We start from the raw sequence: 15,674 nt of genomic DNA on the forward strand, positions 1-15,674 counted from the left end.
GGATTGGATGCGTTTTACATATTTGCCTCGTGTCTTCCCTCTCAGGTTTTTCCTCATGTGCTACCTCTTTGTGAACTTGGCATGTGCGGTGCAGACCCTGCTCTGCACGCCCAACTGGAGGCCACGCTTCAAATACTATCACTGGTGGGTGCTGATGGTTCAGTTTGTCTGTGCAGCACTCTCTCTGGGCGAGGCTTTACTTTCAACATGCCGCCACAGATTAGCTGTCCATCAAGAACTGATTTCCATTAATCAAGATGATCCTGCTGAAAGCCTGAAAGAGTTGTCGTGCGGTAAAGTGTGTGTTTTCCTCAACAGGGCGCTGTCGTTCCTGGGGATGAGCTTGTGTCTGGCGCTCATGTTCATCTCCTCCTGGTATTATGCTATTGTGGCCATGGTCATCGCTGGCTGCATCTACAAATACATCGAGTACAGAGGGTAACAATGATGTGACAAAACGTCTGTCTAAACTGTGAATACAGAAAGCACGAGAATGGTTCAAGGATCTCCTTTGATAGCGTGAAGTATCTTGAGATGAGCTGATTCGTTTTAAAGGTTCTCCGAAACCAGTGAGTCCAGAATAATCTTTCAAAGTAAAAGTATCTAACATGTCAACTCATCATATTGTATTAACATATTGTTTAGAAATATGGGGAAACACCTACAGAAGCACTTTGCAACCTCCAGAAACGAGCCGTTCGCATTATCCATAATGCCAATTTTTATGACCATACCAATACTTTATTCTTACAGTCCAAAATCCTTAAACTGGACACTCTGGTGACATTTAAAACTGTTCAAATACTTCATAAAGCAGACAAAAAATTATTACCAAGCCATCTACAGCTCATGTTCACTGAGAGGGAAGGAGGATAGAACTTAAGAGGGCTGAGAAATCTCAAGGTACATAAGATAAGAACTGCAAGAAAAGGCTTCTGTATTTCTATCTGTGGTGTCTAATTATGGAATAACTTGAATATTGAATTAAAGCTGTGTCAAACAGCTTTAATTCAACATGAGTGTCACAATTTTAAATATATGTTTCTGAAAATGTGTTTGTTTATTTTATTTTCTGTTCATTTTGAGTTTATTCCTGATGTTTGATGCTCAAATAAATAAATAAATATCATTAACAAAAGACCACATGGACTTGAACAAAATCCAGCTGGAACTTTACACCTGAGTGGTGAGCTATCTAGTATTTAAAAGTGAGATCCATCCACTGGTATAGATTTGATCATTTTTATGTGCTCTAATTTTTACTTGTACTTAATTTTTTGGCTATAGGGCAGAGAAAGAGTGGGGAGACGGCATCCGTGGCCTGTCTCTCAACGCAGCACGCTACGCCCTCATTCGCCTGGAGGAAGCTCCACCACACACAAAGAACTGGAGGTGTGTGAACGTATGGTCACAGATGACGGAGCACTAGGGACGACCCAATCAGGTTCTTTTGACTCCGAGTCATTTGATTTTGAACCGATACCGAGTCCCGATCCGATACTTCTTTAATACATTAAAAAAAAAAAATACGAGTGAAGAAACGGATCCAGGATGTCCCTTATTTCTTATTTTAATCATCTTATTTCAACATTTAACTCAAACAGAGCACTTCTGTGACGTAGCTTGAACATTCAAGTAATAAATAAAATACTTTTTTCACTTTGGACTAGTGCAACAGGAAATATTACATACAGTAGTACCTCAGCTTACGAATTTAATCCGTTCTGGGAGTAGCTTCGTAACGTGAAAACTTCTTAAGTAGAGACGCATTTTGAATGTAAATGCACTAATCCGTTCCAAGCCCCGCAAAAGTATGATATTTTTTTAATAAATCATAAAAGCGCATCAGAACATGAAACAAATACATGTTAAAATTAGATTACCGCACAATAAACATAAAACGAGAGGCACATCATGTAAAAAAACCAAAGAATAAAGGAAATAATAAAAATATTAATTTACCTTTTAGCTGTTATTTTTTGTCCTCTTTGTTTACTGGTCCTTTGCGGTGTTTTCTGCCTCGCGTTTCTTGAAAAACTGATCCAATGACGTCTGCTTTTGCCGGCTTTTGACAATCCGTCGGAAATGTGCGAGGCAGACGTCATCATAATGAGCAATAGCCCGACTTGTCAACACTTTTTCCGGGTGACACGAGGGGTGTTAAGTCTTTAACCTCTACGGATGGTCGGAAGGAGGAGACGGATTCAGGAACAAAACCTTTCTTTAATCAGGCGTAGCCGGTCACAGAGCTACATGCTACATTTAGCGCACACCACAAACTAACGTGCCTACGTCATCACGTAACTACGGCATCAGGCATGGACCAAATACGTTACAAGGGGGACACGAATAGCACGCTGGGATACACGCATACGCAACGGGTTGCCAGGCAGATTTTAGGCGATAGCCAATGGCAGAGCAGCTACGAGCAGCTATTTTTGACTTTGTATCCTGAAGTGAAAATCGTAACGAGAGGCAATATTTTCCCATTTAGATACTTCGTAACCTGAAACTTTCGGATGTAGGGACATTCGTAAGTAGAAGTACCACTGTACGAATATTTAAAATAAAATAAACAGCAGCTCAATCGCAAGGTTCTTGTCTTCCACTTTAGAATACTCGCGTGACTAGCTTCAAGCTGTTTCCGTGTTTAGCCAGCATTCAACCAATAGCGTCACAGGAAGTGATGTCATGCTGCACGCGTTACCATCTCTGTCTGGAGTAGAGAGGTCTCACTCTGTGCCACCGCCTAACTCCAGATATGATCAAAGGTAATGACAACCACGATCCATATATATCTGAGTCCTGATCGGGAGATAATGTCCGATTCCGATCGAGTCCGCAAGCTCACAAGATCGGATCGGGATTCGGGACATCCCTACATAGGACCCCCTGTCGTTGTGGTGGACGGAAACTGATGGAAATAAACTTGGAGAGTGGTGTGACTAACCTCATGGGCTGAGCATGCCTGTCCAAAAAACCAAATGCTTAATTCGCTGACTTGATCTGTGAAGCATCAACACTTCCGCGCTGCAGAACTGGAAGGTTCCCTTTTCTGCTAAAATTAAGTGTTGAGTAAATTGTAAAACACTGATGCTATACTATTACTGCTAATAATACTACTGTTTTTCTCTTGTTTGAAATAACATGTATTACACTTTACCATAAATAAAGTACGGCCTATTTTGCTTTGGGCCTGCTGATATGTGACCCCCCCTCAGCGGGCCCTAATGCAGAGCAGGCTCACATTGTCTCTTGTCTCTCTCTTCTTTTTTTTGATGGATCCAGGCCTCAGTTGCTGGTGCTCCTGAACCTGGACTCAGATCAAGGAGTCAAGCATCCCCGTCTGCTGTCCTTGACCTCACAACTGAAGGCAGGAAAAGGCTTAACCATAGTGGGAAACGTCCTCGAGGGAACTTATCTCACCAAAGATGCAGAGGCCAAGAGTGCTGAGCAGGTACAGTGAAGCACTGCCTTTTCTACAGAGACAGACACGGATGTCTAAGCCCGAAGCCCAGATATGTTTTGTACTGCCTTAATTATTATCCTTCCATCGTCACGAAGCATTATAGTCATTGTTTGTTGTGCCAGTCAGTGTTCTGAGGTCTAAGCATTTCAACGAACTGTAAATGAACTCTGTCATCTACAGCAGCGCTCCCCAACCGCTTTCATGGCGGCCCGGGGGGGTAATTAAATAAAAAAAAGTGGAATATAATCCTACCAATAAACTTTATATTATGCACTTGCAATAACTATTAAGCAAGTATTACACCAATAGCTACTCACCATAAATTGTGGTCTCAGTAATTACTTCTGTCCTTCATGTTCACATTTTTTGTGTCATAAATTCCACATTCTTGTCTTTTAATCCGGGTTCTTGTGTTTTAATCCAGGGTTCTTGGTCTCTATGTGCCGAAGCAGTTTTGAACCCTTCACTGCCTCGTTAACGAAGCCAGGCAGCTGCAGATAAACCTGAGTCTTAAGTCTGACTCCTCGTCTGTCTGTTAAAATAAGTTTTATTTTCTTCTTCCTCGTCCTCAGTTGGACTTTCCCGTTAGCAAAGAAGCTCTCCAAAGACGTTTGTTTTTTAATTTCATTTTCGCTAGTTCGTCTATTTTTAGTAACGTATCACGTAAAGCATGAAAATTTACAGGCGAATATTACGTTTGTGGAAATCCGGTCGTTTTTCAAAATAAAACACCTTTTAGACGCTAATAATCAATACAACGGAAATTGTATACATTAGTTATTCTTTCTGTTCGGCCCGGTGGTTGGGGACCACTGATCTACAGGTCACATTGATCGTATCTTCGGATTCTGTAACATGACCCTCTGCTCTAATTGTGAAGTATTTGTTGCTCTTTTTTATTTATTCCTCTGTCCAGAACATCAAGTCTTCCATGTCATCGGAGCGAACGAAAGGTTTCTGCCATGTTGTGGTGTCTTCAAACCTCCGAGATGGCTTTTCCCACCTCATTCAGTCTGCAGGGCTCGGAGGCATGAAGCACAACACAGTCCTGATGGCCTGGCCCGGGACCTGGAGGCAATCTAGCGATTCATATTCATGGAAGAACTTCATAGGTACACAGCAAGAAGACGTTCAAAATAAACATTCTATGTACAAATGAAAATCACAGGTACACAGGTAAATGAAAAATTAGATTGAAATGCAATGGATGCACTTTAAAGACTCGTACTAAGAAATGGTAACATACCTTATGATGCCTATTTGGGAAAGCAATGTCTTAATCTACACCATATGTGTCAAACTCAAGGCCCGGGGGCCAATGTGGCCCGCCACGTCATTTTTTGTGGCCCGCAAGAACTTTGTGCAGACATTTGTTTTTGTAAAATGCTGAAAAGTAAAAGTGAATCAGAGTTGATGTGTATTTGTAACTGATTTTTAATCTGTAAATGGGGTTTTAATGTTAAAATTAAATATTTGTTTCTGACTCCATTCTGGATCCGACCCAGATGATATTCAGTGGTGAGATAGAGCCCCCCCCCCCCACCCTACATGACTGTGTTAAATTCCCTAAATATCGGTCAATAATCAATGGAGATATTGAAGAACAAATTACAGACAGACGCCGGCGATTACATAACCTCGGTGTATATTTTTACAGCGGTATGGTATCGATATATTTTAGTACTATGCAATTGCATATGTAATATTTATAATTTAATTAAGTATGTAGTAGTAAATACAGTTATTTAGCAGCATGTTAAGGAGTAGTTACATTTTATTTACATTACATTACATTTAGTTACATTTATAACTGGCCCTTTGAGGGCAGCCATAATGCTGATGTGGCCCTCGGAGAAAGCGAGTTTGACACCCCTGATCTGCACCATCATGGTCTCCAAAACGCTTTACAAAGCCTCATATTCCCTTTCCCCGTTCCTGTGTCCATCCAGAGACGGTGAGAGAGACCACGGTGGCCCATCAGGCCTTGCTTGTGGCAAAGAATGTGGATATTTTCCCCACCAGCCAGGAGCGCCTGGGGGGGGGCACCATTGATGTGTGGTGGGTGGTGCATGACGGAGGACTCCTGATGCTGCTGCCTTTCCTGCTGCGACAGCACAAGGTGTTTCACGGGTTGTCCGTCTGACCTACCTTTGTGATGTTTCTCCCGTTTGATGCCCAGACTCCCTGTTTTATATCTACTCTCGCTCTACGGCTCTCATCCATCGGTTTTTTCCCGTTTCACCTCCGCTCATAATAGCTTCGTCTTCTCCTCCCCCAGGTGTGGAGAAAGTGTAAGATGCGTATCTTCACCGTGGCCCAGATGGATGACAACAGCATTCAGATGAAGAAGGATCTCCAGATGTTCCTTTACCACCTGCGGCTGGATGCAGAAGTGGAGGTGGTGGAAATGGTGAGGCTTCATTGGTAGACTGGTGAAATACATGGTGTGATTTTCATCATATATTGATGGTATTTGTCAAACAGTCTGAAATTATACAGTAGTCCCTCATTTTCCGCGGGGGTTACGTTCCAAAAACAACCCGCATTAAGTGAAATCCGCAATGTAGTAATTCTTTTTTTTTTTTACAATTACCGTATTTTTTGGATTATACGTCGCTCCGGATTGTAGGTCGCACCAGCCAAAAAATGCATAATTAAGAAGAAAAAAACATATATAGGTCGCACTGGAGGATAAGTCGCATTTTTGGGGAAAATTTATTTGATAAAATCCAACACCAAACAACATATAGCACAAAGAACATGCTAACACGTTTACCAAAATATCAGGTTTTACTCCGAATCACGAAATCCAAGGAAATCTTCATCCTCGGTGTCACTTTTGAACAACTCCCCCAACTCGGCAGGTAGACAAGACGCCGCTTCCTCTTCTACGTCGCTTACATCAGACTCGTCGTCAGTTGCAGTTCCAATTATTCCAGCCTTTCTGAATCCCGACAGGATGGTTGCGGTTGTCACTGAAGCCCATGCTTTGTCGATCCATTCAATGACTTCCAGGAAAGTTGCATGGCGCATTCTCCCGGTTGCCGTGAAGCTGTGCTCTCCATCCGTCACCACTGCTCCCACAGGTTACGCAAAACTGACTTAAAGCTCCTATTCACGGAGATATCAAGTGGCTGGAGTATTTTGGTTAAGCCTCCAGGGATGATGGCAGGTATGGAGTTGAGAACTTTTAATTTATTTTTTAACTGTGGTGTGATGTGCGCTCTCATGCTATCCATCACAAGCAGAGCTTTGCGTGCTCTAAAGAAGCCATCCGGTCGCTTATTGTAGCACTTTGTAAGCCACAAGTTCATCATTTCTTGATCAATCCACCCTTTCGCGTTCACGGCGACTTCAACTGAGGAGGATTGGATTTTTGGCATGGTTTTTCGTTTGAAAATGACCATCGGTGGCAGTTTTGATCCGTCTCCACAACATGCCAGCACCACTGTGAAGTGTGATCTCTCATGACCAGTTGTAACGATATTCACACTTTTTTGCCCTTTCTCTGCAACACTTCGGCCCATGGGGATGTCAAAAGTGAGGGGGACCTCGTCCATGTTAATAATATGATCCGGTGTCACGTTGTGATCACTTACATGCTTTTCAATGAACGCGCGGAAACTGTCAACCTTGGCTTGGAAGTCCGCTGGCAGTTTTTGGGACAGTGTCGTCCTAGCTCTGATAGAGAGGCGTTTGCGTTGCATGAAGCGGTAACACCAAGAAGGTCCTCCCGCAAAGCCGTTTATATTCACCTCCTTGGCAACCACTTGGGCGTGGAGACGCAACTGCACCGTTGACAAACCTCTCCCAGCAGCACGTTGTTCAAGCACCCATGCGTGAACTCGTTCCTCCAACTGCGGCCATAAACATAAATGTTTTAAGGCTGTAAAACCCCTCACCACACACTTTATACACTTTTAACAGGCAGGCATTAATCTAAATAGATTGTTTCAGTATTATAGAATGAAACCAAAGATCAAAACCTTTTCAGAACTAAACATTTGTTTGAGAAATAAAAATATATAGTACGTACAGTAAACGTTTTCCTATTAATAATGTTAAGGCGTGCAGGTCGAGGAAAGAGCCGCTTGGAGTACAAAAGAACAAATATTCTACTCGTGCTGTCTTTAGCCTCTCATGCTGCTTTATTGGATAGCTTAGCACAGCGGAACGGCAGCGGCTACATGTATCAACAGGAAGAAACGAAACCCAAAAGGGACGTGACGTTTATGCTCCTACAAAATAAAAGCCTCTTTTTACACAGAGAATAAGAGCGCTATTAAACAAACGCTTAACAAATAAACATGATAGCTTTTAGAAACAACGAATTTAATTTTAATGATCAACCTACGAGGTTGAACACATGAGAAATGATTAATAGCAACTCGCTATTTCACAGTTCCTCCGACCGCGCCCCTTCGTCTTGCGCCGTTTCAAGGCGCGTTCAAGTGCAAAAAAAAAAATCTGAAATTGCACTAAAAAACTCCGCGAAGCAGCGAAGTCGCGGAAAATGAACCACATTATATCGAGGGACTATTGCAGACATGGGCAAACCACGGCCCGTTATGCTTTTCAATACGGCCCGCCGAACTTGTCCAATGACCAAAAAATTCAAAATCATAACTTTCATTTTGTCCCTGCAATACCCGTGTTTGACCAGCAGATGGCGCACTGACCATCGGTGGCTTGTAGCGTATTGCTCTGCTTTCAGTTTCGTTTCCCCCATTGCTGGTGTCCCGTCCCCCGTCACAAGACCCTGAAACAGCACCGCAGGAGCTGCAGCTGGAACTGATCGATCTTCAGTCCGACTCCGCCTCAAAGGATACTTATCCTTTAAGTCTCTTAACCTGAATGACTTTTATGCCTCACTTAACGAAGCAACGTTTCCAAACCTCCGGAGGACGGCACAGAATATGCTGCTGTTTGGCTCGACCTCCGTGTGTGAGCAGACGTTCAGCGTCATGATCAATAAATCCCATTCTTTTAATGAAGTGCGCATTTATGCACAGCAGTGGAACAACAATGAGTGCAGCAGAAATGATTGAGATTTAGTATTTCGTGTTTTGATATGTTTTGAATGTTGAAAGTGATCATCTTTTTTCAATAAATGTTGATTTATTTACGTGTTCACGTGAAATTTATTAAAAACAGATGCAATCACCAGGTTTGACAGATCAGTGTCTGTTCTATTTTAATCTATTTACATTTCTCCTCACACTATTGTGCTATTTTAATCTATTTACATTTCTCCTCACACCGTTGTGCCAAAATATGTGTAAATGCCGCATCTTGCATATTCATTGAGACAAACGTACTACCTGCATTAGGGCTATTTTGCACGTTTGAAAGACGCAGTTCTTCGTACACACTGTTAGTAAATCTGGTTGTACATTTATCTGTGTGTTTACTGTGCTATGAGGTTTGCACACGACACGCAGCGCTTTAGTATATCCGGGCCAAACACTCATCCAAAAGCTCCTGGCCCGGCCCCTCTGTCAAAATTTCAAACCCAATGTGGCCCGCACGTCAAAAAGTTTGCCCACCCCTGGACTATTGTATACTGTCCTCAGTTGCCTAACATCTTACTTCTGTTTATTCTACAGACCTGTTTGTAACTATTAAAGGGCAACGATGTCGAATTCATAAATGTAACGTAAATGAACAATATTTCTTTACCATTTTAGTAAGATACATCATTTAGACCAACTCCGGACGGAATGCCGCCTGGGGCTGTGCGACATTTCCTTCAGCCTTTTGCAGAGGCTTCCTGGAGTCTTCCTGTTTCCCCATTCAGTGTTTCTGTCCTCTCCTGCGCAGCATGACAACGACATCTCAGCGTTCACCTACGAGAAGACCCTGGTGATGGAGCAGCGGTCTCAGATGCTGAAACAGATGCAGCTGTCGAGGACTGAGAGGGAGAGAGAGGTAATGAACACAAGCACGCACGCCCGATCCTTCACCTCTGCCCAGGTCAACACCAGGGAATGCGTCATTGCTACAGAGCAGCGGTCCCCAACCTTTTTCCTGCCACGGACCGGTTTCAGGCCGTGAAATCTTTTCGCGGCCCGGGGGGCGGGGGGGGGGTATACCGGTAATTAAATTTAAAAAGAGGAATATAATCTTACCAATAAACTTTATATTATGCACTTGCAATAACTATTAAATAAATAATTAATAGTTACACAATATCTACTCACCATAAATTGTGGTCCCAATAATTACTTCTGTCCTTCATGGTTTTTTGTTTCATAAACTCCACATTCTTGTTTTATAATCCGGGTTCTTGTTTTTTAATCCGGGTTCTGGTCTCTCTGTGCCGAAGCAGGTTTGAACCCTTCATTGCTCGTTAACGGAGCGAATCAGCTGTTAATACCCGTTTTAAGTCTTAGTCCTGGTTTCTCTTCTTGGAGGTCGTCACCTCCTCTTCTTCCTCCTCTTCTTCCTCCTCAGTAGGACTTTTCTCCTTAGCAAAGAAGCTCTCCAAAGACTTTTGTTTCTTTTTATAAATTTTCGCGAGTTCACGGCTGTTTTTTTTTTTAGCAACGTATCAAGACGCGATTGTTACGTTGGAGAAAATCCGGTCGTTTTCCCAAAATAAAACACCTTTTACACACTAATAATCGATACAACGTAAATTGTACACATTAGTTGTTCTTTCTTTGCGGCCCGGTAACAAATGCCTCACGGACCGGTACCTGGTTGGGGACCCCTGCTATAGAGAGTTACGAAAGCAGGCGGATGATTGAATGCTACCAGCACAGCCCTCATCACTGATATCACACAGCTCAGATTATAACGGTGTATTCTTCAGCTGCCTTAAGTGACGACTGGCCCCTTTCTTGTTCATCTGACGTCACGCCGCATCTCAGATTCAGAGTATCACTGACGAGTCGCGTAGCTCCATCCGAAGGAAGAACCATCCGACGGTCCGGAGCAAGACCCTCAGCCGACAGTCCTCCCTGATGGAGGACTCTCAGGAGGATGAGGTAGCCAGTCATGACCCCACGACCCCTTACTGTTCGACTCCTGTCCTGTTTCACAAAGTTGGCTCAGGTGGACACAGAGGCTGCTTGTCGTCATGGCTTCGAATCTGGACTCATGTTTCTACTGCATTAACTGGGTGTTAGAAACAGATCATTTCTGACACCAGAGAGGATGCCCACGCTGCATAATCGATGCTCTGCGTTGATTTTAAATGAAAAGTGTTGTATGAGCGTCTCAATTCACAATGTGGGCATAAAATAAATGTAAAAATAATTGTTAAAGGAAGGCGGAACCATATATTATTATTTGGTTCTCACCAAACATTTATGATGAAATCATTATGTGAAGAGAGACTTCCTGTTTAAAATGTGGGTAATTGTGTGCTAACCATTGTTAGCGTGGGCCTATCCCTAGCATTAGCACATGGCTGATTTATTATGAGCACACTGGTTGCTGGTGTGAGTTCAGGGTTCTTTACTGTTACTGCTCGGGAGCTGGCCCGGCAGTGAAATGTGACGGAAACAAGCCGAGCCATGTTGTTTCCTGTACACCACTGTACCATCAGAGCCTCTTTGTGGATACACGCCAGCAGTTTGACCTCCCACGACCCCCGTGAGTCCTCTTCATCCCAACCCTCCCTGAACAGTGTGTTGGAAAGTTTGTCTTAGCATTCTGAACACTGTTTGACTCGGACATGATCCCAAGGCCTCCTGAGCGCCACCTTCAGAAGCTTCCAACATTTTCAGTTGCTGGCACAGTAGTCAATGCGCAGCTTGATAGCAGTGTGGATTTACTGTCCCCTCCAAATCACTCAAGCACTGTTGCCTCACGGCAAGGAGGTTGCGGGTTCGAATCTGACTTGTTACCTTTCTGTGAGGAGTTTGCATGTTCTCCCCGTGTCTGCGTGGGTTCTCTCCGGGTTCTCCCCGTGTCTGCGCGGGTTCTCTCCGGGTTCTCCGGCTTCCTCCAAACCACCAAAAACATGCAGCTCAGGTGAATTGGTGACACTAAATTGCCCGTAGGTGTGTGTGTGTGGCAGATTGTCTGTCTCTGTGTTGCCCTGCGATGAACTGGCGACTTGTTCAGGGTGTAACCCGCCTCTCACCCATGCTGAGATTGGAAAATGAATGAATGAATTTGAACCACATCCATCCAACCTGGTCACTCCCAAGGAGAACCTCAGCATCTTCATCTCCTCCACTTCTAGCTCCGCCTCCTGTCTTTTCCTCAGAGACACTGTCTCTAAGCCGTCCATCATGGCTGTCCTCACCACTGTCTCTTAAGCCGTCCATCATGGCTGTCCTCACCACTGTCTCTCAGCCGTCCATCATGGCTGTCCTCACCACTATCTCTAAGCCGTCCATCATGTCTGTCCTCACCACTGTCTCCAAGCCGTCCATCATGGCTGTCCTCACCACTGTCTCTAAGCCGTCCATCATGGCTGTCCTCACCACTGTCTCTAAGCCGTCCATCATGGCTGTCCTCACCACCGTCTCTAAGCCGTCCATCATGGCTGTCCTCACCACTGTCTCTAAGCCGTCCATCATGGCTGTCCTCACCACTGTCTTGTAGACCTGTCCCTTCGTCCTATCACAGAGCACACCTGATATTTCCTCCACCCGTTCCAGCCTGCCTGCACACGATTCTTCACCTCCTTTCCACATTCTCTCCATCACTCTGGAATGTCTAGTGTAGATCTCCAAAGACACGATGCAGCTCCTGACCTTCCCTGCACGTCTCCACTGCTCGTCTTAATGCAAACATTGGATCTGTGATTCTCTTCCTCAGCATGAAGCCATACTGCTGATTAATAATAATAATAATAATAATAAGCTTTATTTATATAGCACTTTTTAAGTACGAAATAACTCAGCACATTTTGCTACAAGTACTTTAAGTCCAAGTTATACCTCCACTTTAGAGGCAAATTCAGTATTTTATGGTTACGTTTTCATTACATGACATTACCACAGTAGTTACTATATACTCTGCAGATATAGAATATTAATACAAAGTATAATATCACCATTAGACACACAATATAAATAATTTAATTCTATTCATTTTTATATCTATAGCGCCAGACCGTAACAGAAAGTTCTCTCAAGGCACTTTACAGGAGTCACAGGCAAATACAGAACCCAACAGACTGAAGGAAGAACTCCCCTTTAACAGGGAGAAACCTTGAACCACCCACCTGTGGCTCAGTGGGTCGGGAAGCGGAAAGTCCACCGGTTCAAGTCCCAGCCCAGACAGAATGAGGAGTTTACCCTGTTTACCCTCAGAGCACTGCCGAGGTGCCCTTGAGCAATGCTCCATGTGCGCCGATCATGGCGCCGCCTTCACCCTATGCCCTCTCCGCATGCTCTGGGGCCCCAATGCGTGTATGCATGTGTGTGGTTTTTCCACGGGGCCCCCTGTACTATTCGTTGTGCGTTTGCAGTGTAAAAAGTGTGACAATAAAAACTCGTCTTCATCTTAAAAAATACTCCCTCCCTAATTACACGATTATGAAAGGACGTTGTGCTTTTCGTATTGCTGTGTGCACTAGCCCTGCTTCAGTTTTAGATGAGTTGTTTTTAGCCTGTGTGCTCGTCTTTGGAGGCTCTGTGTCTGTCCATGTCATTTCATGCCTTCACAGCTCGGCTCGTTTTTCATTCGGAGAAGGTTTGTATTGTTCCGATCATTTTCTAGAGTGCGTTTGTTCTGTTTGTTTTTGATTATTTCTGACCTTCACCTTCGTGGTTCCTCACGCACGGCTTTATTTTGATTTGATCTTGTCTTCTGAAACCTCATCACCTCCAAGGCTCCCTCTCATCATGCTAGATGTTATCACGTTCCTCTCCCCTGGTGAGTTTTCCTCACCCTCGCCTCTTCTTCCTCTCCAGGCCCAGCTCATCCACGACAGAAACACGGCCTCTCATGCAGCAATTCATGACAAGGCTGAAAGCGCACCTGAGCGGGTTCACATGACGTGGACCAAGGACAAGCTCTTCACGGAGCGTAATCGGAACCGCGAATGCAATGCCAATGTGGCTGTACGTGACCTGTTTAACATGAAACCGTAAGTTTGTTTGATCACCCAAACAATGGCCTCTGTGCTTACTGTACGTAGCTTAAACGGAAAAGACGTGTAGCTTTCAGGCCCACTGCTGATACTGAAATATACAATATGGCGCTACAAACATGGTTTTTTCTCGATAATTGTGGTTTCATTTTGCTGATGATGATGATGATGAATATATTTATTAGATAGAATGTTAGAGTACAAGTACAGTCACACAGTAGCATGTATTACAGTACAAGTACAGTCAAACATCCTGTCTAAGAGGATCATTTCAAAAAAGCCCTTGCGGTCTTGATTCCGTTGAAAGTCCTTCGTACATAAATCATCAACAATTAACGATACAAATAAAAATAAATCCAATATTAAACTACTCAATTGATGCAACGTAACATTAGAAAAACAAAAATAAAATGATTTTACACCGCCAGTGCAAACTAACAATTAATCTAAAATAAATTACACCACTGATGCAAAATGACAATGAATGACAATAAATAACTTACATAAATTACAATAAATTTCCTTGCTTTCCTTTTGATTTTTAAGTTTTCAATATCAGAATACGCCAAAGATCGGACATTAACCACAGCGATTCAGGAGGGTGCAGCAGAACCGTTGCTATCCATGTTAGCGATAGAAACAGTTATGATGAGGCTGACAGGCTGCGCGACGCGTGCGTTCAGGCTGCACGGCGTTCAGGCTGCATTACGTTCAGCCTGTACGGCGTTCAGGCTGCATGACGCGTGCGTTCAGGTTGCACGGCGTTCAGGCTGCACGGCGTTCAGGCTGCACGGCGTTCAGGTTGCACGACGTTCAGGCTGCACGGCGTTCAGGTTGCACGGCGTTCAGGCTGCACGGCGTTCAGGCTGCACAACGTTCAGGCTGTACGGCGTTCAGGCTGCATGACGCGTGCGTTCAGGTTGTACGGCGTTCAGGCTGCACGGCGTTCACATTCTTTAGTGTCATTGCGTAGGAAAAAAATAGAGGCTTGTTTTTTCACGTGCCAATCAGATGACATTGTGTGGTTTGGGTGTGTCACACACGCCAATTGAAGCATGTGATGTGGTCCAGAGCTGGAGCGCTGATGTCGGATGCATCTAAGTGTCCGTTTTTCTCCTTTTAGCGAGTGGGAGAGTCTGTAAGTGGTATTCTCTTTAACCTTGGGCCGCCTGTGTGTGCTACCGCTGTGGTGACTGTAGCTTTGCTCTGTCCTCTGGCTCATCTTCTCGTTCGTCTGTGTTTGTGTGTGTTGATGTGCATGGTAAGGTTGCAGCAGTAACTGTTCTTCACAGTAGACCTCATTATCACATTTGACAGTTAAGTTTTCACGCCATGAACGCAACGTGAGGATCACAAATGTCTCGACTGCTTGTCATGCCTCAGAGACGACGGTAAAAACTTTGTATGTGCATTATTTCATCAAAGGATTACATTGTATTGCCATTTCCTGTTTTAATGGTCTAACTGTAGTCCAAAGGTGTCCTGTTTCCATCTAACGTTCATAAAATCTGACTGAAATTATTTCCCTCATGGCCTGCAGTTACAGCTGAAAAAGAGTTGCATATTTGCACAATGAAGCCTTTAATTTTATTATTTGGGTCATATAACAAATAATAATGAAGCATAATAAGTACTGTGAAAGTGATATTTTTTGAGATGGGCGTACTCTGGAAGTCTCATCCCGTTGCAGCCCTACTAACGGACCTCAACTCGCCGCCTCGGCTGGTTTAATTTGCATGTGACATTTCTGACTCATTTGTAGGCATTAACAAATTTGTGCCTTCAATGTCTTTTTTTATGGTTGCAAAATACAAATACATGTAGGTTTGACCTCGACATTAAGGCACAAATGTGTTGTTTTTCAGCAGAAAGCAGAACTTTGTCTTGTTTTCCTGCTGAATGTTGGCTTTTGGGCAATGAACTTCGCTTACTGAAAATAAAGAGACAACATTACAGACGTAAACAGGATCCAGTTTGAACGAGAAATTGAGATAACATTTTGATTATTCTTGTTATTTTGATTCTGCAAATCTGTCACTTACAATGAGTTTACATACAAAGTGAGTGCAAGGCAACTCTAACCCACTCGTTGATAAATCACGAAGAACTAAAAGGAAGAATTAACTGGACTTGTTTAAGTTTGGTTGAGGA

The 15,674-nt window shown here is 43.6% G+C and overlaps 1 protein-coding gene across 1 annotated transcript in view; it reads left to right on the forward strand.

Annotated features, from left to right (window-relative positions):
- slc12a7b (solute carrier family 12 member 7b) overlaps positions 1 to 15,674 on the forward strand; it is a 60,398-nt gene that overhangs the window by 40,744 nt on the left and 3,980 nt on the right. The window contains exons 14-24 of the mRNA XM_068748204.1: positions 46 to 144; positions 319 to 438; positions 1,288 to 1,392; positions 3,289 to 3,457; positions 4,386 to 4,581; positions 5,419 to 5,588; positions 5,748 to 5,879; positions 9,290 to 9,397; positions 10,342 to 10,458; positions 13,345 to 13,520; positions 14,647 to 14,661. Coding sequence (XP_068604305.1) covers positions 46 to 144; positions 319 to 438; positions 1,288 to 1,392; positions 3,289 to 3,457; positions 4,386 to 4,581; positions 5,419 to 5,588; positions 5,748 to 5,879; positions 9,290 to 9,397; positions 10,342 to 10,458; positions 13,345 to 13,520; positions 14,647 to 14,661 — 1,407 coding nt within the window. The remainder of the gene's footprint in view (positions 1 to 45; positions 145 to 318; positions 439 to 1,287; positions 1,393 to 3,288; positions 3,458 to 4,385; positions 4,582 to 5,418; positions 5,589 to 5,747; positions 5,880 to 9,289; positions 9,398 to 10,341; positions 10,459 to 13,344; positions 13,521 to 14,646; positions 14,662 to 15,674) is intronic.

Source organism: Brachionichthys hirsutus, chromosome 14, assembly GCF_040956055.1.
Source record: "Brachionichthys hirsutus isolate HB-005 chromosome 14, CSIRO-AGI_Bhir_v1, whole genome shotgun sequence".
In the NCBI taxonomy this organism is placed as follows: Eukaryota; Metazoa; Chordata; class Actinopteri; order Lophiiformes; family Brachionichthyidae; genus Brachionichthys; species Brachionichthys hirsutus.